Consider the following 23,971-nt stretch of genomic DNA (forward strand, 5'->3'; position numbering starts at 1 on the left):
TGTACCTACATGAAGAAAACTGGGTGAGTGCAGTTCGAATCAAGAAAAGTGACGAATGTGGAGAAAGATCGAGCAAGTACTGTAAGGTTTGGGGCTTGCAGCTGTTTCACAGAGCAAGTTACGTCTTTTGGAGGGTCCAGGCAATGAATCTGATTCGAGCATGGAGGCTCAGTGCACCAGGGAGCAAGGTCAACCCTCGGGACCACTCAGCGAGGTGAAACTAAGACTAGTACGTCATTATTAATGGCCACACTTTTTGGTCGCGAGTAATTTACACAGAGGCTAGATTTTACATAGATGGATTTGCACTATTAGTGGTGCATTAACCATAAGCTCGCTTGGAAGACAGGACCTAAAAAATCTTACTTCTTTGATGAGAGCTAAAAGGTTTTTTTTTTAGTAAACTTGAGAAAACAATGAACTTTAATTAGTAAGCAAGCTAGGCAGCATGCCATTAGATGCTTCACACTGGACTGACAATTTAGGACAGTGGGTTTTTAAACTGTGAGCAGTTGTTCAATCATAGAGTTTGAAGTGTAAGCTCCGTGTTGTTCCACTGTAGTGTTTATCATTTTGTAATTACCTATTCGTTTCTGATCGGTGCATAGGTTCGACAGACAGATGGTGTCACTTGAACTGTTAACGTCGAGAAACTGTCAATGTAAATTTATGTATATTCTGTGATAGTATAATGAAAAGATAAAAGTCAATGTGTTCATTGGTACCTAACCAGCTGCATACCCTTAAGACGTTATGATGATTTAACCCACCTTCACAACTCATAATGTAGATGAGTGTGTCTTGCTAATGAGACATTCTAACTAGCAAACAAAGTTACCAAACCTAGTCACGAAGCCAGAAAGCGAAATGTGTCTAATCATGTGTGTTCAAAATAATTAAATTATTGTTACTAAGTAAATATTAAAATAAATGAGTGCAACCCTGCCACATGGGCTGGACGTGAAATTTCACAGATAAAGGGATAGAGTATTTGTAGGGTACACAGATATTTATTTGAAACAAATGTACAAGTGAATGCAATATGTCCATAGCTCTACTGATCAGCTCTAATTAAATGATTTTAATGATTTAAGGGAAAAAGAAGAAAATAGAAGTAGCATCTCCTTGAAAAGTGAGAACACACAAGATATATGCACTGGAGGTTCAGAAATGTGACAAACATGTGATGAAAAACTCAGAAAGAGTATTACAGTTGTCTCACTCTACTTCATTCGTTATTCCCTCTCCCCTTCTTTGCCTCATTCAGTACACCACTTCTGAATGTTGCATTTTTCATTTTTGTTACACACTAATGATTCATCCCCTCGACTTATGAAGTTGATCAAAAACTGAGATATTGAAACCATTTTTTTATTTTATTTTTGGGTGCAATTTGAGCACATGTAAAAAAAAAGCTAAAAAATAGCAGCACGTAATAAAGAATTGTTAACAATCAACAGAGGGCATCAACATATTTTCAACTCAATAAAAATTACACTGTCTAAATGTCTCACAACACCTACTGCCAACTGTAAATTAGCTTATGACTATTCAAAAATAAAGATGAGATCGGTACCTGCCTCAATTATGAATGGAGAAGAAGAAGTCGGTATGTGTTACTAGCATTGGAAAAAGGCGTGGTCTTACCTGAATGGCTTGTCCTTCAGGGTAGTTGACGGACCACGCGCAGTGTGTATCGGGAGGGTAGTTGTCAGGGAAGTTAGGACTAGTCACGGTGTCCTCGGGGCCGGAGAGAATCCCCCCGCACCTGTGGGACGAGTAGTGCATCTGGAAGGAGACTGGCCCTGCTCGCTTGTACCGCATCACCTGGAACAACGTGTTCAACATTACTTAAGACACATCCATGTTCCGCTGCAGCCAGTTGCCTTCATTTCCGTTCCAGTCGCCTCGCTGCTCCTCCACTCATCTCGGACTGCGGAACTGACCACCCCTTGTCCTTCTCTAGGGTAGGCAAAAGCATGTGGGCATTGCTACGATGTACTAAGTAGAATTCTTATTTCAGATTAACTTCAAGACACTGAACATGGAACCAGTTTGTGAAAGCGACTACATCCTTATATTTACTGTACCGGCGCAGAATTCCCCTCAGAGGGGCCCCTACTGCGGCAATTCAGTGCCCGGTAATATTACTGTGCTGTCCAATAAAATACTGATAGAATTTCATTCGAATTCTCAAGTGCTGGGCCAAGGTTTCAAAATTTTGCTAGGACCAGTATTTGGAGGTAAGCATTTACTATTTCTTGTCCGTTATTTGTTTTCTGCTAGAAACTGTTTTGAATAACAGTAGTTATTGTCAATAAATCGAAATTTTAAGTGTCTTGCTATAAAATATTCATGTTTTAAAATGTTATTCTTAGTTGTTTGATTGGTTTGTCATCAATAGTAACTGAGAGAAATAATTCTTGAGTGTTATTTATTTTGTACATCAGAAATTTGTATATTACAATTTTTCAGGGTTTAAAACTTGTACGTACATAGTAAAAATTTTTGATAACGTTATGGCTACTTTAAACTCAAGTCAAGTTTTTTTCCTCCAAAATATTGTCTACTATTTTTGTATCTGTTTCTATTGACAAAACATGAAAAAGTCAATATTTGTTACTGTATTTCTAATACGGACTAAAAAACTTCCTCTGAAGGAGTTGGGGTTCCGCCAAAAGAAAAGTCGATAATAGGGTTCCCTGGCCAAAAAAAATTGGCAACCGCTGTTCTACACTGTAGTGTAACAGATTTCTGCCCAATTAAAAATATATTTTATTTTAACCACTCAGTGCCCACAGTTCAAAGCTCCCTAAATAGCCTTGAGTTAGGTCTAACTTTTTATTTGCATTATCCATCAGCTTTTTGATTTGTGCAATTAAAGTACAAAATTTGAAGTCTATGAAATAATAGTTGGTGATGAAGCAAAAGTAACTGTTTTTCTTGAACAAATCTGATCCAATAAAGAAAAAATAATTTGAAACATCATTGAATTTCTCCATAGAACAACATGTGAAAATAATTAACTGTTTTTCCACCCGCCACAATTTCCTCTGGATTCCCGATGCAAAAGGTAGACCAGTCATAAACAGCGAGTCTTGTTTACACCACGATTTTACAGGTTTAAAGAAGGGGGTGGCAGGGATAGCGTGCAGCCAGTCAACAGTGAGGGTGTTTATGCTTGCAACACAATGCAAAGTACATCTGCCCCTCGAAGTAACGCTCTAATTCGTTCTAGAAAAACAGAGAGCCAGTCAAATATGTTTTTTTTTCCATAAGAGGGTATGCTAATCAAAATAATTTGTATTCCAACCAGGTATGTGTGCCTGCTGACTACAATTTTAATCAAGACACTGCTTCTGTTAAAATTAATTTACAGTGTAATTATATGTCTAAATGCATTTGAAGTACATTTAAATATATTTTGAATAAAATTTCAAGACTAAACAACCAAAAATTAAATTTTAAAAATTCATGTACTATATTGTAATTGTTTACATAATAGGGCTTGGGCATAGCAATCCTAACTAGGTGCTAACAACATTTCTGAGTTACAAAATAATAATATTATTAATATTGAAGATATAATTCAGTTGTAATAAGAATTAAAAAAAAATACACTTAATGTTTTCTATTATAAGATAGATTATTTAACATTTTAACATAATTTCTGAATCTGTTGTTTACTAAACGTGTCTGCCATGATTTGCCACTAGCGCACCCTATTACGCCTGAGGTTAACTAGCCCTGAAAGCTGCCAGCTTTACTCTCCAGGCTGCTGCTGACATGCAGGATGGCATAAAATAAACGTTTGCTGAACACACAGGCATTGAGATAAATATGCAATGGAGGAAGCAAACAGCTATTAAGGAAAGAGCAAAATATTGTTTGTTGATTCGTCACATTATTAATTTTTTGCATTGTATTTAATGGTACATGAGTGCCATTGAGGTTGGAAAAAAAAAAAAAAACCACATTCACGTAAACAAAAACAGCGCTACTTCGAATCAATGACCGCGCTACTTCAAAACATGCTGTAATTTATTGGTCTCGTTACTTCAAAACAACAGTAATCGAACAGCATTACTTTGAGGGGTGGATATAATGGAAATTGTTCCACGACACAGAACTGTGATTCATAAATAATATTTTACTGCACATTTACTACAAATGAAAATAAGCTATGTAGTATGGCTACACATACACTATTCATTCTGCATAAATTATAGACTACTCTCTTCCCTGTGTATCCACAATGTCACGCTTCAAGGCTTAACAGAAAATGATAAACTTGACTCACGGGTTACAAGATGGCTCACTCATTTCATAAGCTGTCAGACTACGTAAATTGTAATGTCTATGTAATGTCTACTATGTAAATTGTAATGTCAACATCAATAGCGCATTGTAATAAGGTAGCATGTAAAACACTTTTTAACACTTAACACTAACATTGTGCAAATATTGGTGACTATATCAAATTTAAAAAAAAAAAGTTAATTACATTACTTAAAAATATGCTACTTACTTGAAATTTGGTCAATCTGAATGGTGAAAGAACAAAAGTTGGAACAGAAATATTATTGCGGATTTTGTAAAACATTTCATCACCTGAAAAATTAAAACAACTTAGTATTACAGAATATCTATGAAAATATCCTTCACCTAAGTTTTCTAAAATATTTTACATGACCCACATCAAAAAGTATTACTTTACGATAATATATTTATTCTTTCATTTTTTATATTTGTTCTAAATATAAAGCCTGATTATCAGCCTACACTAATGGCATCTCTGAAAAGAAGAAACTAGTAATTAGTATGTAAAAGGGTTTAGAGGCACATGATTGTTAAGTACTTTATGTGTCAAGTAACCAGGTGTATAATAATTTAAGTATACCTACGAGTAGATTAAAAAAAAAAAAATTTACAAGCTACCTAAACTTCAAGGCTAAATTTTAATTTTGGACTAGTTTAAAAACAACCAAAATTAACTTTAGCTGAAGCTTAAATATATATTTTAGTGTGTTAGGTGTGAACTAATATTTGCAGACTGCACTTAGTCAAAAACCAAAAAGCAATAATCGAAGGAATACTGTAAAATCATTAAAAATGCTAAGCTAATTGATGGTTAAATAGGCAGACAGTCACAATGTTGACAGTATCCAACCTGGATGTTTTTTGGTAGTTTATTGAGCCAGCCAATGTTGGTGAGGCTGACATGTACATAAGCACTAGCCAGGCATCGAGAGCATTCACACGCACAGAGGAACTAGCAGATAGGTTCCTGATGTGGATTGCATGAAGTGATTTGATGCCTGAGTGACAATGGCTAGAGATGGGTGATATGAGGATAAACAGCAAATAAATTTGTGTAAGCATTATATATAGATAGAAAAAAGCGCAACGAGCCAGGACCTAACATACTTTGACAGAAAGCCCGCCAAAATATCTGATATCCTGCCAATTGTGTATATTGATAAGCAGTCTTCCGGTGCTAGTAAATGATGCAGTTTCTATCTCGGAACTTCAGCATTACTCATTTTATAAGCACTGTGTTAGTACCTCAACAACAAACTGTGAGGTCCTGTTGCCTTAGGCCTCTGTGCATAGCCGCATGATGTGAAACCGTACCTCTAGCTGTACATAAACTCAAAAGATCACATGTATGTGAAACACATTATGAATAGACACAAACTTTGACTAATTTAGTTTAATGTAAAAGTAGTTATAATAGGTAAGGAATACAAAATGTTACATTAGTTACCTTTAAAGACTGCGATGTAAGACTGCTGGAAGGATTCCGGTTTGAAGCCAATTGTGACTCTGTCAAATTTTAGTGCCAAAGTTTCATTGTGAGTGTCTGGAGAAACTCGCTCCCATTCACAAAAATAGGTAGAGAAGTTGAAAGGTGTGGGTGGGAAACTGATGACTCCACTACTGCCATCCAAGTCTCCCCCACACACTGTTAAAACACAGACAAATATTTATTAAATCATTACACTTAACAGTAAGCTGAAATAACACATGCTGGAAAACTGGCCTGCTCGCTGTTATCACCAACCACAACATGTTGGCTTTACTCCCAAACATTCCAACTGTAGTATCGCTCTGAGGACAAACTGGTATCGCTACCAATCCTTGCCTGGACTATTTTATTTATTCTTTACTCTCTACTCTCTCGTCTCGCCTCTTTACTCTCTCTGCCAGGACTCTCACATACCTTGAACCTCCTAGAAAGCCCGCCATAATATATTTTTACGAATGCAAACAGGACCGCGACACACGCCAGGTTCGGAGCTGGCTGGCGGCCCTGCCAGGCAACTGATGTCATGCACATATCACGTGGGCGCCACTGACGTAAGGCATGCCACGCGTGCCTGGCCGGATTACAAGGGTCTTCGCTACTCACTCCCCCCTCCCCTTCTGCTCCCCGCGCATCGTCCTGCCTCGGTGCCGTTACCTATCGCTGAGCGGCCGTGGAAATTCCGCGGGCCGTGGCGTGAGGAGCGATGCTATTCTCGACACTTTGGGCGTCGTGACTGGGCCAGCCGCACTCATCAGTTCTATAAGGGTGCCACATACTACTTAGGTTGGGACGCTGGCCTCCACGGCAGTTCTTGGGAGCGGCGAGAGTCCCGCGACAGTTTTGGTGGCGAGAGTGCCGCAAGTGCGGCGAAGAGTTTGGCAACAGAGTCCCGTGACGAAGTTCTGCGGTGAGTTCGGCAACAGGTTTTTGGGACAGAGTTCCGTGGGGTGTGCCGCGTGAGTTCCGCGAGGAGTGCGGTCCAGCGAGGAGTGCGGACTGTGGAACTTGACAGACACTGAGTGACTTTTAAGTGCGAGTAATTGGTGATTAGGCATTTTTAAGTAAGATTATTTATTATTGATGTAAATATTAGTAACCAATAAAACTGTGAAATAAACCTAACTGGGCCATCCCTTGCGAACCCAGTTCGCCCCACAATATAAATCATAACAATATGATAGCCTGCCAATTGTACTGCGCACAGAGTGTGAAGCCTACACCTTTCTATACACCTATTGGCATAATTAGTGAGCCAGTTACGCATGGGCCACATACCACAGGTCAGGCAAGATGGTATGTGATACTTCTTACGCACGTGCCAGGTGTGAGGGGGCGGGGCTTGATTGACAGGCTGCAGCAATGACACACCCGCTGCATTCAACTTGCAATGATGTGTACGCACTGGCAGAGAGGTTTACCCAGAGGGCCACCGCCGGGCTAGCCATCTGCTTCATAGAAACATAATTTATGCTACTAGTTATAGTTTGTTAGTTATTTTGGCTTCTACGTTGTTATGACTCGCTCTGAGCACTCTGGCAAGCGGCTTCGAGGCTCGCCCCGAGTCAAACACGAGGTGTCAGCAATTTCAACACCGCCAGCGAAACAGCGACGCGGGTCGCCGAAGGCCGACTGCCGCTGCGAGAGAAAAGGGGACAACACGGAACATCAACACGGACGCGGACAGAAGGATAAAAACGACAGCCACCGCCGAGAAGGGGCTTCTTCTGGTCACCGGCGACTGGACGGCTCAAGTTGTGACATCGGAACCACGGAGCGCCGTGGTCCTCGGCCGCCGCATTCCGTCGTCGAGAACCTGCCGCGAGCGCGACCCAGCACAGTGTGGGTAAGGAACCTGCTGAGGTGTGGTAGCGAGGCTCCCTGATCATTGTCGGAATTAGGTGACAGTTAACACTGTAACGGTACTTGACAGTAAATCAAGTCTCTATATTGAATTGTTTTTCATTCTTAGTCTTGAGTCCCCTATCACCCTGTCTTGGAATAGTCAAGAATTGAGATCATCTTATAGTTGAATCATAACAATGGTGGAGGCGCCTTAAGTTTCCCACCTCTTGCTGCGAGCTACGAGTTTATCACCCCACCGCCCACCCTTTTCTGTAATATTTTGTTTTACGGGTGTAGCCAGACCTATCACACCTATTAAGTAGACATAGTGCTTATATAAAATTTGCATGCAAACTAACCTCTTTTAATGCTGCCTTGCTTATACTAACTCTAGTATTAAAAGTGTAATTTGTTAGTAATGTTAATATATGGCGAATGACGAGGGACTACGACCTATTAAAAGTGCAGCCAAACGATTGTTTGACACACTGTCAGCAAGCCCCGGCTCCAAGGCTAGCGCCTCGCAAGTACGGCTGAGTCAGGATACAAACACAAATGCCACACAGGATTTTAACTCGTTAGTTGCACGAGAACAACAGCTTGTTACCACTAATCCAGAGGTGGTACAACAGTTGGATCACACAGGGAGACGTATTACTCGAGCATTCCTCAGTAAACTTGTTTCACAAGGAGTAGAACCAACACAGAATACTGACATAGTGTATGGCGATGTTCTTAACCAAATAGATTCAGGAAAGTCAACCGGGGAAGACAACGGTAGGATCGCTGTAGACATAAAGACAAACACATGGAAACACACACATACGATAATAACATGGCACAGCAACCAATTAAAGTTTTCCTAGAGTCTCAAATACCTATAGGTACATTCGAAGGCAAAGCGTTCGAAGATATAGAAGAGTTCCTACACAATTACAATACAATTGGAGAAATCAACGGATAGACAGACCATGCTAGCCTGAGATACTTAAGAAGCATGGCGGAACACAATACGTGAATACAAAAATTTGCCACATCAGTTGCTGAGTTCGAGTTCGAAGCAAAAATAGTGAAAGGTGCGAACAATAAAATTCCAGACGCTCTATCACCTATGCCGACGACAGATGAGCAATACATAAATAAGCGCATAGGAAACAAGGCATATATAGTAAGAGCATGTCACGCTCGAGGTAATTCAATTTTTCACTCTCTTGCTGACGCAATATTTCCGGAAGAAAATAAGGAAAGTGAAATACAAACAACCATTGCTAAACACATCCACAAAAACTGGACATTAAACGAAAACCTGGGTAGCCCTATGTTGAACAAAGAAAAAATTCTACTAATAAACATGAGTAAGGACGAGGTATTAAGTGAGCTTATATTACACGCAGCTGTGGAAATTTATCAGATCACTATTAAGATAATTGATATCGAAACAGGTCAAGAGAAAACATTCGAAACTACAATACCTACTCAAACAATAGTGCTACTCAAACATAACAAACATAATAAACAAGTATTCGAAACAGTAGTGTTGAACTCCAGGTACGATATAGGTATTGAACGAGATGAAGATTTACTATTTTCAGTCAACGACATTGTAAACACATCACCCTTCCAAGGAGAATATAGTGAAGACCCTCAAATTCAAAAATTAAAAGTAGTGTAACACCCCTCGTGCCTCAAAATAGAATAATTTGGAATTAATTAAAAAAGAGCCTTGGAAACATGCTGGATAAAAAAAATAAGTTAAATAAATTGATTTACCAGAGGCGACACGAGGTGATGAACAAACAAAATTTAGGAACTTCCTGTAACAAGCAAGGAGGAAGTTGGGGGATCGTTAAAATCAATAAATAAAAACTACACGATTAACTTGATCTATAGTTTCCCTGTTTTATTTGCCCTGATGAATTATCTTGTTTCCATTATTTTACATACAAAAGGTTTTAACAATTTTCAAAGATTAACAAAAGAAAAACGAAAATGGGCCGGCCCGCGCTTACTTAAAACAATTACATTCTTAGTTTGAAATATAAACATTTGCATTATGAGTTTCACACCCAAAGTTGGATGGATCCGATGATTACATTGATAATTAGTTCTATTCGTTCTACATTTTCTTGAGAAAAACACTGGTCGCTGGTGGGTTGGTCATCCGCTTAAGATAGTTCGTAGCTAGGTAAGGGGGAAATGTTGAATTTACATTACCACCCGGGGTCTTCAAAACGATCACGTCGGGTAGTAGAAATGTTTCTTCTAATGTGACCCACGGAACAGGAAAGGGAGGGGGGCCACGAGATGGGAGCATCAGTCTCTCCCTGTCATCGACCCTGTCTGCAACAGTCCAAATCAAACCTGATTAGAACTTGTATACAGGCAGTTTATGGGGCAGAAAATGCCCAAAAAAAATTTAAGGGGAAAAAAAGGGGGGGGTCGCGAATTATCACTCACCAAAACAGGGGAGTTGCCCAGCACGCTGCAGTCGTGGAGTCAGCCAGGATCTAGAGCTCGCGAATTGCGCGGCAGTACGCGGATGATTTCTTCATGATAAAATTTAAAAGAAACAAAAATTTTGAAGGCAAATAATTAAACTATGCAGACAGACTAATCTACTAGGATTGACTTGAGGGATAGCATCCCTTATACAAAGCGACTACATAGTCGTTAGCGGTCGGATGAAGTCTTGCCGATTCACCGATACTCAATGGAGATCTGTCTGCAGACGCGACGCGAGTAGATCTGTGTCGCGGCAAACCGCGTCTCGTAATTAAAAGTGCCCGCCGGCTCTCACAGGTGGAGGGAGGTCTGGGCCGCCGAAAGATTCCGAACTTGCCCGAATGCGGGCGAAAAAAAAAACTTTAGCAGGAGTCTTGAAGTTGGCATCACTGGGCGACAGTAGAGAACTCTGTCGGAGGGGTCTGAGTTGAAAACAATCGACTCGCGCCTGGCATCCATATAACTCAAGGGAAAGCAGGTGCTGCTCTCTGGCGCCCTAGAGGGTAGGTTAGCGGAGAAGTTCGCGACTTGGTCGCTAGGTAGTGCTTGCTATCAGTTTTGGCGCACTCGTTTTTGCGCGGAGACCTTGAGGAGGCTCACGGTTGACCAGGGGGTTACGACCGGTCATTGGTCTTACTTGGAACTGAGAAGGGGGGGAGGTGAGGGTAAAATGCAACGCTGTTGGGAATCTACGCCCCGTCGTGGCTGCAGAGGGGCGAACATAACACTAATACGTGATGAAAAAGGCGAATCAGCTCGTCTCTGAGAACTGGTTGCCTGCAAGCTACAGGCTTGTCTATGCAGTTAGGGTCACGAAGAGAAATGATATTACAGGCTTGAGGCGTGACTGAAGGCGGGGGAAATGGTAAGCTGTCTGCCAGTCAGGGATTAGGCCAGCAAAATATCCGATACGCCGATGGGAAAGGGGCTTCAGAGCACTGAGACAAAGTTTAACTCAGAGGAGTACACCAGACTAACAAATTAAAATCACACTCTAGTAGAGCAAATAAAATTTCCACACAAAAATTTAAAATCATAATAAAAATTTAAAATATATCGTGTCGAATTTACTAATTAACGGCACAGTAGCCCTTACAGACCCGGAACATGTGGAGGGAAAATACACCAAATTAGCTCGGCGTTATGGAATGAAAAATAATGGGGAAATATATTATAAATTAAATACACCGGGAGGAGAAATTCATCTGACACTAGTCCCTAAAAATTTTCAACGGGAAATTATACAAACCCACCATGATGCACTTTTAGGAGGCAGCCATTTCGGCATATTTAAGACAGTTGCAAAAATACGCCAGGCATATTATTGGGATACAATGAGTAAGGACGTAACAAATTATGTCAAATCATGTGAAATATGTCAAAGAGCTAAACAAGGGCATGAGAAACCATCGGATCAATTGCAACCAATTGAACCCGCTACCAATATTTAAACAGTGGGCACTGGATGCCAAAGGTCCACTTACTTGTACCAGGAATGGCAACAAATATATTCTTGTTAAGACAGAATATGCGTCAAGATTTGTAGTTGCTAAGGCAGTACCAAGAATCGACGCCGAGACCTGTGCAGAATTTATCAAGGACGTTATTCTACGTTTTGGATGTACAGACAGGCTGCTGACGGACAGAGGAACGTCATTTAATAACGAGTTAGTAACAACACTTTTACAAAAACTGCAGATCAAGAAGCTCCAGACAACAAGTTTCAATCCCTGTTGTAATGGATTGGTGGAATCTATTAACCGTGTAATTGGAGAACAACTGACAATATGGGCAGCTGAAGACCCCTGGGGATGGGATGAATATCTTTAATACATAATTTTTAATTATAACACGACAGTAAATTCCAGCAGTAAATACACACCATTTTTCCTTGTACACGGGGTTGAGGCCATGCAACCATCACACGCTGTGCTTGGGAAATTTCCATGTCGGCCGGTAGATTGGGAAAAACACTTACGTAGTGATAGAGAGCAGGCAAAAATAAATATCATGCACAGTCAAAAAACACAGGAAATCAATTTTAACAAGAAATTTAAAGTAAATACATACAAGGAAGGTGATTCCGTTTGGCTTAGACGTAAAGCTCGACATAAGTCACTATCATTTAAATACATAGGTCCTTTCCAGGTTGTCAAGGTGTTGGGGCCAACAACAGTAGTGTTGAGAATGAAGAAAGGTAATAAAATGATCAACGACACGGTGTCAACACGTCATTTAAAGCGAGCATACATAAACCGACAATTCGTACTGTTATCGGAGTGATAATGAACGGCCTAGTAATAAGAATAACGATAACAATAAGACAGTAAGGCAAGACAAATATATAGGATACTGATATAGCATAATAGAGTATGTATGAACCTTATGGCATGTTTTGTATTACAGGGGAGGAGCCAATCATGGAGTTCTTTCAGGGAATCTGGCATCTATTAATACTCAGCATGTTTGCAGTCAGTGTCGTCAGTAACAATATGCCTAGCTTTCGTACTCATGCGGGTGTGTATTGGCTGGAGAAAAAAGGCGTAATTACATATGAGGAATTGATTCCCTTGCTACCTATATAAAATTCCATTTTCACCATCTAGTGATAGCAAGGTAATAGAGGAATGGGAGAACAAGACTTGTTCCATGACACAAAAACATTTATGTAGCAATGCAAAAGTATTAAAAACATTTGCGCAACGACTGGAAAACAGTTTTAAAACTGATAACCGTTTTGAATTTTTAGATCTTACATCAAGAGAGAGACGAGGTATTCAATTCCTGGGGGATATCGGTACATGGTGTTGCAATATACTTACAGAAAAACATTTACATAGTTTACTCATGAACGACAAGGTGCTCAATGAGAATTTTAAAAATATATATAGTGATGTGGCCACGACAAACACCAGAATTAACGAGGTTACATCGCAACTTTTACAAATGGCGGAACAAACGAAACACACTGTTCATGATTTATCCGAAACAATAATGTCACGACGACATTAAACAATCATAATGTCGTACTCAATGAAGTGAACACGCTAACAGAAATCTGACAATTATCAATGTCGTATTTCCTGCACTTTATGCATAATATACTGCGGGAACAGGAAATTCATAACATACACTCGCATTGTAAAGCACAGCATCTACCAATATCATTGATCAAGCCGGTCCAACTTAAATCCGACCTAAAAAAATTACATAAGGCATTAAACCTTATGAATATGACATTATCCTTGACGAGTCAAGACGTACTACTTTATTACTCATTGCCAATTACCGAGTGTACTATGTCAGATAAACAAATAATAATAAGGTTACATGTTCCAGTAATACATGCAAACACCCAATGGAAACTGAGTTAATACCGATCCCTTTTTCGTATATGAATGTTTCGTGTTATTTGCATACTAACAAAATGCTAGTAGCATTGCACATCAATACACAAAACTTAAAAATAATCCCTTCTTCATCCGAACACGACCACAACATTTATAAAATTCCCAAGGAAGTGACTACGACACCAATTGCACGATGTATACAAGCAGGCATTACGCTATCGAATTATTCACAGCTCATGACGGTATGCAAATTTTCCTGTTACGAAAAGACATCAGTGGTAATTACACATACTATATCCCCACATTTTTATATAATTTCAAACCACGAAAAGGATCTAACTATACAATGCCATAACGCGTCACTTAATAGGGTAATTAAAAACATAGAAATCGGCAGCACCGAATTGCAACTGCCATGTGGATGTGAAGTCAAAGAATTAAACAATATCGTAATTACACCAACCTATCTTTGTGATATAAATTCGCCCAACCAAACATTCTACCAAAATTTTATTCCCATCTAATGGATAGACGACGCATTATATGCTGTTGACCAACTGACATTATCCACAGGGATTCACTTTTCAAATATTACACACGTTCTAAACCCGCAATGGCATTTGAAATATCTAAATAATGTGTCAAATCAACACTTACACACATTGACACCTCTACCAACAGATGAGACTTTGCAGGTATTAGCCATTTTTAATACCTCAACATACTCTATTTTAATTACGAGTATTATAACTTTTCTGGTCTGCAGTAACATTTTTATGTACATAAGGATCATTCAAATATCAGCGATCATAAGGGAAGAAATTAGACGTCAAGCCCAACTGTAATTACATCTCTGCAACTAATAGACACCCGTAAAAAAAGAGAGAAAAAAATTATAAGAGTAAGTATAAGGATACGACAAGACGGCCGCAAACCCGTTCCAAGCTTCTAGGAAACAAGCAGCCAAGGTATAAGTCTATATGAAAAAAAAAAAACAAAAAAAAAAACGCACCCATATAGACGTAGGTAAAATAGTTAATAAAACCTTATCCTATAAAATTCCCTCGCCATGGTACCAATTTTCACTCCCGGGAGTTTACGTTATGTAGCGCTACAGTGGACAAGAGTTAAGGGTCGACCCGTTTTTGTACAATAAAATAATGGTATAAATCTTGTAGATAAGTGTCCATGTAAATAAGTTACTGAGATATAGGATATAAGGAGTAGTTTAATAAAATAAATTATGATATTAGTAATAGTTAATACAATAAATTATAACTTACAGTTTATAATATAGGAGGATGGCATATGCTATAGATAGTAGGGAAATGTTATTAATTAGATATAAGAAAATAAAAAGGACATGTATGTATATTTATATATATATATATATATATATATATATATATATATATATATATATATAAAATAAGAACATAATTATGTGGAAATTATTTTTATGTCTCCATACAAAACTTAATTTTATATTCCATTTGTGTCAAAGATATGTTCCTTTTAGATGATATAATTATTTTTCATTACTTTATCAATGTGTCTGTATATTTTGTTGTCTAAAGCGGTTTGTATTGTAATTTGTATATTTTGTTATTAGTTTTGTCTTAATTTTGTTTATGTTTGTATTTATAATTTATTTCACTTTATTATATGTCTGTTGTGTGTAGTAGTTGTCTTGTATGTTGTGCACAACGTTTAGACTCACTTTGTGTGTTGCTGTGAATGTAATAATGCATAAATAAATAAATAATAGAGTAAAATTACAAAAAAAATCTGGTTACCATACTTATTGTCAGAGTATGTTCATAAAAATTGTATTGATATATTTATAATACAACTAACATGTATCAAGTTGTTAACACGTTGATTATATTAATTTGTGTTGTGTTATGTTATATCGGTTGTAAAGAATCAATATAATCACAAATCGGTACCTACAGAGTAAAAAATAGAAATGTTATAACAACTATAGAAAGTCTCGCTGTCACACCACGTCAGGAAAGCGAGTCGATCCGCGTAACCGACCGCGAGAGAAGAAAGCACACACGGCACTCCGAGCGTGAAGGCACTTAAGGAATATCGGGTCCGCGGCCGATGCATCAAGACACCTACGTCCCGCTCCAAGATGCAGTTACCAGTGTCCTCTTGAACGAGGCTGAGCACAGCCTCTTAATCCAACCAAGGGGAGAGTGTTATGACTCGCTCTGAGCACTCTGGCAAGCGGCTTCGAGGCTCGCCCTGAGTCAAACACGAGGTGTCAGCAATTTCAACACCGCCAGCGAAACAGCGACGCGGGTTGCCGAAGGCCGACCGCCGCTGCGAGAGAAAAGGGGACAACACGGAACATCAACACGGATGCGGACAGAAGGATAAAAACGACAGCCACCGCCGAGAAGGGGCTTCTTCTGGTCACCGGCGACTGGACGGCTCAAGTCGTGACATCGGAACCACGGAGCGCCATGGTCCTCGGCCGCCGCATTCCGTCGTCGAGAACCTGCCGCGAGCGCGACCCAGCACAGCGTGGGTAAGGAACCTGCTGAGGTGTGGTAGCGAGGCTCCCTGATCATTGTCGGAATTAGGTGACAGTTAACACTGTAACGGTACTTGACAGTAAATCAAGTCTCTATATTGAATTGTCTTTCATTCTTAGTCTTGAGCCCTGTCTTGGAATAGTCAAGAATTGAGATCATCTTAAGTTGAATCATAACAACGTGTATATAAACCAAATGAAATAATATCTTTATGGTTTTAGAGTCCAATTCATTTTTAAAATGAATACTTATCAAAAGCCATACTCCTTGTGATACATATAAAGCGAAGAATCATTATCTGAAGCTCCGCAGGTTACACAAAAATTAAAAATTCTTGACTTTGAGAATGCTGCTGTTTTAGATAATCCATACAGCGACTAAATGAATATAAATCAGTAATGGAATTTTGTACCACCATGACTATTTACCAAATTAAACATTTTTATAGCTATGATTTTTTGCTAAAAAGTAATAATAAAATAAAGGATAAGAATAAAAGATTGATGTTAAACATTAGTCATAAATCTTGATTACATTCCTTGTAAAAGAAAATAATACATACATAACAAAGCTACAAATATTGTTTGAACTAACAGTTTCCACGTTTACTGTTTGTACATACGTGCAGGTTTATTTGAAGAGTAGCTCAGTTTGAAGCCACGATGGCCTACATTGTTCATGGTGTATGATACATAGTATACTTTCAGTACATTTGAGGGTGATTCTACTGTAGTTGGAGTACTTGTTGGATGAAACACTTCCAATACTGATCTGTACCCTGTATCAGCAAAGAACTGCAAGGGAAAAGTTCAATCACATACATGCTATGCACTTATGTACAACACAATTACAGTATTTAATATCATGAGAAAATTTAATTATTATTACAACTACAACATTAAAAGCTACCTTGGATATTAAAAATACCTAAAACATTGACAGTACATAACTGAAATATAAAAGTGCAGTAATATCTTTCCATTAATCATTCAAATGAAATAGTACATATTTTTTAGATTAAGGCAAAGTAACAAAAAATAGTTTATTCGTGTATCTAGTTATGGTAAAATTTTGTAGTCCTATTCAGAAGGCCCAGTTTATAAACAATGCAAGAAACGTGATAATGCAAGAAATACAAAATGTAAAAAGTTTAATAACATTTTAAAATACTCGTTCATTAACTATGTAACATGCAAAAAGGCAATGCAAGCATAGCCCAACTTTCAACATCTTGCATTTCAACATTGTGTTTCTGCTCCATATTTAAAGTGAAATATTTTAAAAACTTTTAAAATGCAGATGTTATGTGCATAGCAGGCCACAATGTTGATTATGTTTACACTCACACACAGAGATATATATATATACACACACACACACACACACACACACACACACACACACACACACACACACACACACACAATTGATAGTTCTTAGTGAAAAAAAAAATATACAAAATGTAAAAACAAGGGACCTTTCAAAAACAAAAAAAAATTCAAAATAAAGACTAGGTAACTATAACAACACATATGACATTCCCAGACAGTTAAAAACATGCATACCGTGATGAATGATGAAAACATGTCCCCTGCAAAATCAAAATCGAGAAATTCTGCTGTTATCCTTCTTCCCTTGGGCACTTTAATGATCCACACACAATATCTTCTGTATGACAATGAATATGGATAGTTGGGGTTGGTTATGATTCCATCAGGCGTATTTAAATTTCCTCCACAACCTGGAAATACACATTTACTGTACTGACACAATATGCCTTTTGCTTCACATGAAGACAATGTCTAATAGTTTATGACTGCTTTCTATACAGTGGGTGATCAGCCAAAAAGGTCATTAAATGATCATGACGGATTTGACATAATGACTTTGCACTGGTTCACTCTTGCCTTTCACAGTATTAAGTCCCTAGTCTTGGGAAGGAAACTTTACACAACCCTGCTGGGAATCAAACTTATAAAGGTGCTATATTTCTTCACATTGAAAATTACAGTGTGTTGGATTCTAGACTATCAATCTTATGTTATGGACATTGTAACAAGTACTTTTTAATAAGAAATCCATAGTCTGCAATATCTCATCATTGTTATACAGTCCTCCAAATATTTTGGAATATTTTAATCAGCACAGTATCTCCCTAAAGATAAGAAGACAGAGATTCTGTTGCATATACAATAGATCTAAAATCATCCGTACTCCAGCTATCCAAATCGCTTTGACAAAAAAAACCTAACTTTATTATACCAACGAGTTATTTAGTTTCCTTCGACAGTTATTAGTTATTACTGTATGCTCAGTTATGCGTGCTTTGTTGGGCTCTTTGTACAGTGAGTGTACTGTAGCGCTAATGCATGCGCAGGCAAAGAGTCATCAATCGAGCACTGTTTGTTTTGTCAGTGCCAGTTAGTTAGTGCGTGTCCTTCACCCAGACTGGTTTGTCGCTATTCGTTCCGTCTTCCGTGTATGTTTTTATTTTGTGCAGGTGTTTTATTTTTCTGTGCATTATGTCATTTAAAAAAAATGTTGTGTTATCATTGGCAGACAAAATAAAAATCCTTCAACAAGTGGATAAAGGAAAGATCGACAAGCAGTTAGCGAGGAGTTTGGCATTGGAACATCAACTATTTCGCACATAAAAAAAAAACAAGTCTTCAATTTTAAACTTTGTGTCTGTCCTTGAGAATGAAGATGGTAGTTTGTCTAAAAAAACGATGAAAACAGCAGAAAAGAAAGTTCTTGAAGAGGACAGTCTCAAGAGGATTTTGCAGCAGCGAGTTTTGGGCAACCCTCTTTCAGGGCCAATTATTTGTGAAAAATCAAATTGTTAGCCAAGAAAATTGACACCTTGTCTTCATTTAAAGTGAGTAATGGGTGGCTACGAAACTTCATGGCACGACACTGTATTCGAGAGTTATATTTAAGTGGCAAGAAACTTTCAGCAGATCCTAAAACAGCAGAAAAATTCATTGTAAGATTCAAAAGTGAAACAGGGTTGTCTGACCCAGAGTTTGAGTATAATTCAGATTACATTGGACTATTTGGAAGCTTTGCCTAAATTCACTCTAGCTTCTAAAAAGGAAAGTAGTGCGCCTGGCCATAAGGTTAGCAAAACCGTGTTATTGTGCTGAATTGTGCCAACTATACAGGAAATAAAACATTCCTCTCCTGTTGGTAGGCAAATCAAAAAGTCCCCGGGCTTTCAAAAATGTAAAATTACTTCCCATCTATTCCAAAAATCAACCAAAGGCCTGGATGACCGCTGATTTGTTTACCGAGTGGTATATTTCAATTTTCATACCTGAAGAAAAAAATTATTAGAAGGCTAAAGGAAAAGAAGACAGTAAGGTTATGTTGATTCTGGATAAAGAACCCACCCACACCACAGAAAACCTTTATGACAGAGAAAACTGACATTTTAAAACCCTTTTCCTGCCACCAAACGTTACCAGTTTGCTGCAGTCATTTAATCAATCGGTTATTGAAACCATGAAGTGACACTACAAAAGACACTGCGGCTCATTATCAAAGAATTAATTTAAAAGATTACTCTTTAATCTTTAATGGTGGCGGAGGCATGGAATTTTGTGAAAACACGCACATTAAAATGAGCTTGGACCAAACTGAAAGGCATTTCAACTAAGGAGAAAGTACTGAAGAGAAAGAGAAAAAAAAACAAAGGTGAAGTTGAAGATAAAGAAAGAGAAGTAGAAGAGGAAGAGGTTGATGTGTTGCTTGAGAACAGACATTCTCTTCAAGATTCCTGGTTGCTCCAAATGCAGTACCGAAGATGTAGGCGATTGGCTTGCTTGTGGTTATTCTAACCCTGGGTATCAAATTCTTAACAATGAGCGTAACTCAGATACCAGAAACTGATGACCAAGAGGATGACGTGGCTACTGAACCAGATGCAGGACCATCAGCTAGTGAGGTGTTTGCGTGTCTAGGGACTGCGTTATCATGGATGGAGCGGCAATCGTTTGACTGTGACCACATTCAGCTCCTCACTGTCAAGCGGATACGGGACTTGGCCGCACAGAAACGATTAAAGATGTCTTTGACAGCTGACTCTTACCAAAATGTTTAATGAATCATAAGTACTGATTATGTTTATGTAAGTAAGTACTGTACTTTAGGCAAATTTATTAAAATAAACATAGTATGTACATTTTAACTGTACATATTCTGTACAATCATTTTGTGTTTTTTTTAAATGAAATTGTTACCTATTTTCCATTGTTATCCAATCATCCGGATATTTGGTTATCCGGATCAGGTGCGGTCCCAATTGAGCCGGATGATTGGAGTTATACTGATTTATGTAAACTCTTTAATTTATGGAATGGATGCGATAGCTGAATCAGGCATCTGTGCCGAATCTAGCTTCACTAGTGCCAGAAGTAAAATGATTTTACAAAAATAAAAAAATAGAGTTTGTCTTTTTTACTTATCACAATTATGTAGATGTGGTCTCACTCCATACTAAGAAGAGAGATAAGAAAATACAGTAGAATCAATATGAAAAAACAACCCAAGTGCCTCTGTGTCTGGTGTCATGATGCTCAAATAGAATAACACTACAATAGCAGTTGAGGTTTGGGAAGATTGAAGCACGTTTACTGCCTTATATGTACATAAATATGTAAATTAGGGTTCAAAATATTTACAAAATTTGATTATTTACAATTTGAAAATGCCATTTGAAAAGTCAAGACAGATGTTACTGTTGGTAAATATAATGCACTCACTTTCTCGACTTGAAAGGTAACTGATTTTGAATTGATTCTTTTCACCAAATGTATCTGATCTTCCATCAGAGTGAAATATTACTTTAGCTTCATTGCCCGCTGTTTGAATAGCACCTGGTTTGGAATAACCACACCACTTGCCAAGTTCCGAACCTGCAACTCAAACAAAAAAAAAATAATAAACCCTGTGTATTATATATATGCTATGCCAATTCACACAAGAAATATCTGCAAGTATCTCTCTGGTGATGTTTAAAATGCTGAATATTTTTCTAAATCTATTCACTAACGTAATAAAACTGACTTGAGGTGAAAACTTGCAAATTAACTTAAGGAAAACAAGAATAATCAATCAACACCTCAATCATAAACTACAGATTCTAAACTAAAGAAGGAACTTAAAATATCAAAAAATTATCAAGTGTAAAATTTAGGGAATTTTAGTAAAATGTACTAGACTCACACAAATATTCAATAATTTTTCCCTGACTTTCCCTGACCAAATTACAAATCTCTTGACTTTTATAAAAATTAACTTTACCTATTTTGCAGTTTCCTATAAGAAATATGGCAAATACAGCCACAGCTGGGCCAGAATTTTATATATATATATAGTCTGTTTTGAATATATATATGTATATGCAGTGCTTAATTTCTTAAGTTTTAGGTGTGGGAACTCTAAAGCGGGATGCTCAGACCGGGGGGTCTGGAATACCCCCCAGGAAGGAGGAGGGTAGGGGGCCCTCCCCCGGGAAAAAGTTTTGAAAATTATAACTGTAAACCCACGTTTTTAGGCCATCCAGACATAATACTACAATTATTTTTATAAAAAATTGATATTTTAATGGTGATTACTTTTTAAAGTGCTTGATTATGATGTAAGAAAATAAAAACATGAATTTAAATTGAGTTCACCCTTTGCTCCATTAACATCTTGTTGACTACTTTCACTGACCATTTTGTTTGAAGCAATGAAGCTTACCAATATTACTTTTTTAATGAATGGTAAAATAAAAACAAATAAAGCCTTATTTACAATTTTATTGATATACAGTACAGTTGTAATAATACATATCCATATGTAAATAGATGTTTTTGAATATAACAGCTTGCTTGAACTACAATTTTGCATATTTTACAAAGAAAATTTGGCCTACCTTATGGGTAAAAAAACAATATTTATACATTCAAAATAGACCAACTTCTTGGAAAATAAAAGGAAGTGTTTAATTACACACAAAAAAAATGACACAAAGAAGTAACACGGTTTCATTTTAAAAATTTAATGAAATTTTAAAAAGTTAAGGTGTTATTTCATCTACTTATTATGACAATGTACGGTTTGTAGTCATTGTAGTCTAATATTGTAAGGCAATGCCTAGTTGGTAAAATTAGTTGTTTGTTAATTTTTTGAAGTGAAAACTGCAAAAAAACATCAATACACAACTAACTGTAAATACAAAAAGAAAACTAAGAAAACTTTAGTTTAGAACACAACTACAAGTTAGGCCTAGTTATTTTTATGAAAACTTAATGTTATGAAATTCTAAAAGATATTAAAAAAGAACGGGTTTAGGAAAAAAGTTCCCACAATGCAATGCTGTCTTCATTGTACGTTTTCTGCCTTCGTTGTTTTGACTTGGTGTCAAGTGCAGAATGGTGTCCCTTCGCCAGCCAAGTTTTGACGTGTCGCTCGGGATTGTATCTAGCCACAGGAGGTCCTAGGAGCCTGATCCGCAATAAATCGCAAACCGTGCTAATGTAGAGTGAAGATCTAAGAGGAGTCAAAATTAAATTCATTGCAGAAAATCCACGTTCACATTCAGCACTAGACACTGCAATGCTATTTATGATGGATATCAGTTTCTTAAACGACGGCGGCTGCTCAAGAATAGTAGGTTTCTCTCCACTTAACATAGGCTTCAGTCGCTGCTTGAAGTGTCTGAAGTCTCTAATTATATCCTGAGAGCTGCTAATCTTAAATCTATCGCAGATTCGCTGGATCTCACATTCTCCGTAGGTGATGGATAAGTCTTTTGGCCAATACATGGGGTGGATCACTTTGATGTCATTCATGATTGTGTTGTAGTTTTCAGACGCATTTGAAGATGATAGCAACCTTGAAGTCAAGTTGTTTGCGAGGCTCCGATAGAACTGTTTTTCTGGAATACTTGGTATCTTGGCATCTTGGCTCTCACATAAAGTTCAACATCTTGAAACATCAAATCGTCAATAGCAATTTTAGCTTCCACTGAACGTCTACCCATGTTTTCAACTCGGTTTTCAAACACTTTGATTAACAGTGTTATATCACTGTGGGCTTGGATAAGGTTGAGGCTTGATTTTTGAAGCTGAAGGGACAAATCAGCTAACTCTTCTAGAGCATCGTACATCAATGCAAGGTTGTGTACGAAAGTTGTAGAAGACAATGTACTACAAAGCCCTTTGTAAGTCGAACGTTGCTTCGAGTCCCTTTGCTTGCCTTCAGATGCTTCAAGGAAATGGTTGTACAAAGCTTTAAAATCTGTCCAAACTGCTTTCACCGCCATTAAGCAGGAAGCTACCCAACGAGTATCTAAAACACGGCCGATTTTCAAAATTTGCTCCTCTAGTCTTTTAGCAACTTCTGCCAACTCCCTGCTATTTTTCGGAGAACAACTAAACATGTTTCTAATTTTATCCATGAAGATCTTAAAATGATTGATTCCAGCTACTTCTTCTACGGAATCGTGTACGGCAAGCTCTAAACGATGGTTCAAACAATGCCAAATGAACAAGTTGGGGAATGTTTCAGTAAGCTGCATAGCAAGGCCAGATTTTTTGCCTAGTAGCACTGATGCACCATCACAAGTTAGAGCAATCATGTGGTCTTTTATGAATTCAAAGCTTAGACCTAATGCTTGTAACTGATTTAAAAGTTCTTGTAATATACCAGCTGATGTTGTGCTATTTAGTTCAAAAAGTGTTAAGAACACTGTCATAGGGTTTTGCATTCCTTTTAGAACAGTTCTGATATAAACCACCAAAGCATTTTTGTTTGAAACTGAAGTGGCTTCATCTAAAAGCAGGGAAAATTTAGAGTCTGACTTGATTAGGCCATTTATTAAGTCTGATTTCATTTCATCAGAAATATGATGAACTATATTGGAGCAAGCGACA

The 23,971-nt window shown here is 37.8% G+C and overlaps 1 protein-coding gene across 1 annotated transcript in view; it reads right to left on the bottom strand.

Moving 5' to 3' along the window:
* The window catches only part of LOC134533174 (cubilin), a 343,648-nt gene that overhangs the window by 94,948 nt on the left and 224,729 nt on the right, over positions 1-23,971 (bottom strand). The window contains exons 47-52 of the mRNA XM_063370538.1: positions 20,813-20,965; positions 17,615-17,790; positions 16,672-16,843; positions 5,768-5,965; positions 4,529-4,611; positions 1,648-1,827 (exon numbers count right to left, since the gene is read on the bottom strand). Coding sequence (XP_063226608.1) covers positions 1,648-1,827; positions 4,529-4,611; positions 5,768-5,965; positions 16,672-16,843; positions 17,615-17,790; positions 20,813-20,965 — 962 coding nt within the window. The remainder of the gene's footprint in view (positions 1-1,647; positions 1,828-4,528; positions 4,612-5,767; positions 5,966-16,671; positions 16,844-17,614; positions 17,791-20,812; positions 20,966-23,971) is intronic.

Source organism: Bacillus rossius, chromosome 6 (genome assembly GCF_032445375.1).
Source record: "Bacillus rossius redtenbacheri isolate Brsri chromosome 6, Brsri_v3, whole genome shotgun sequence".
Taxonomy (NCBI): domain Eukaryota; kingdom Metazoa; phylum Arthropoda; class Insecta; order Phasmatodea; family Bacillidae; genus Bacillus; species Bacillus rossius.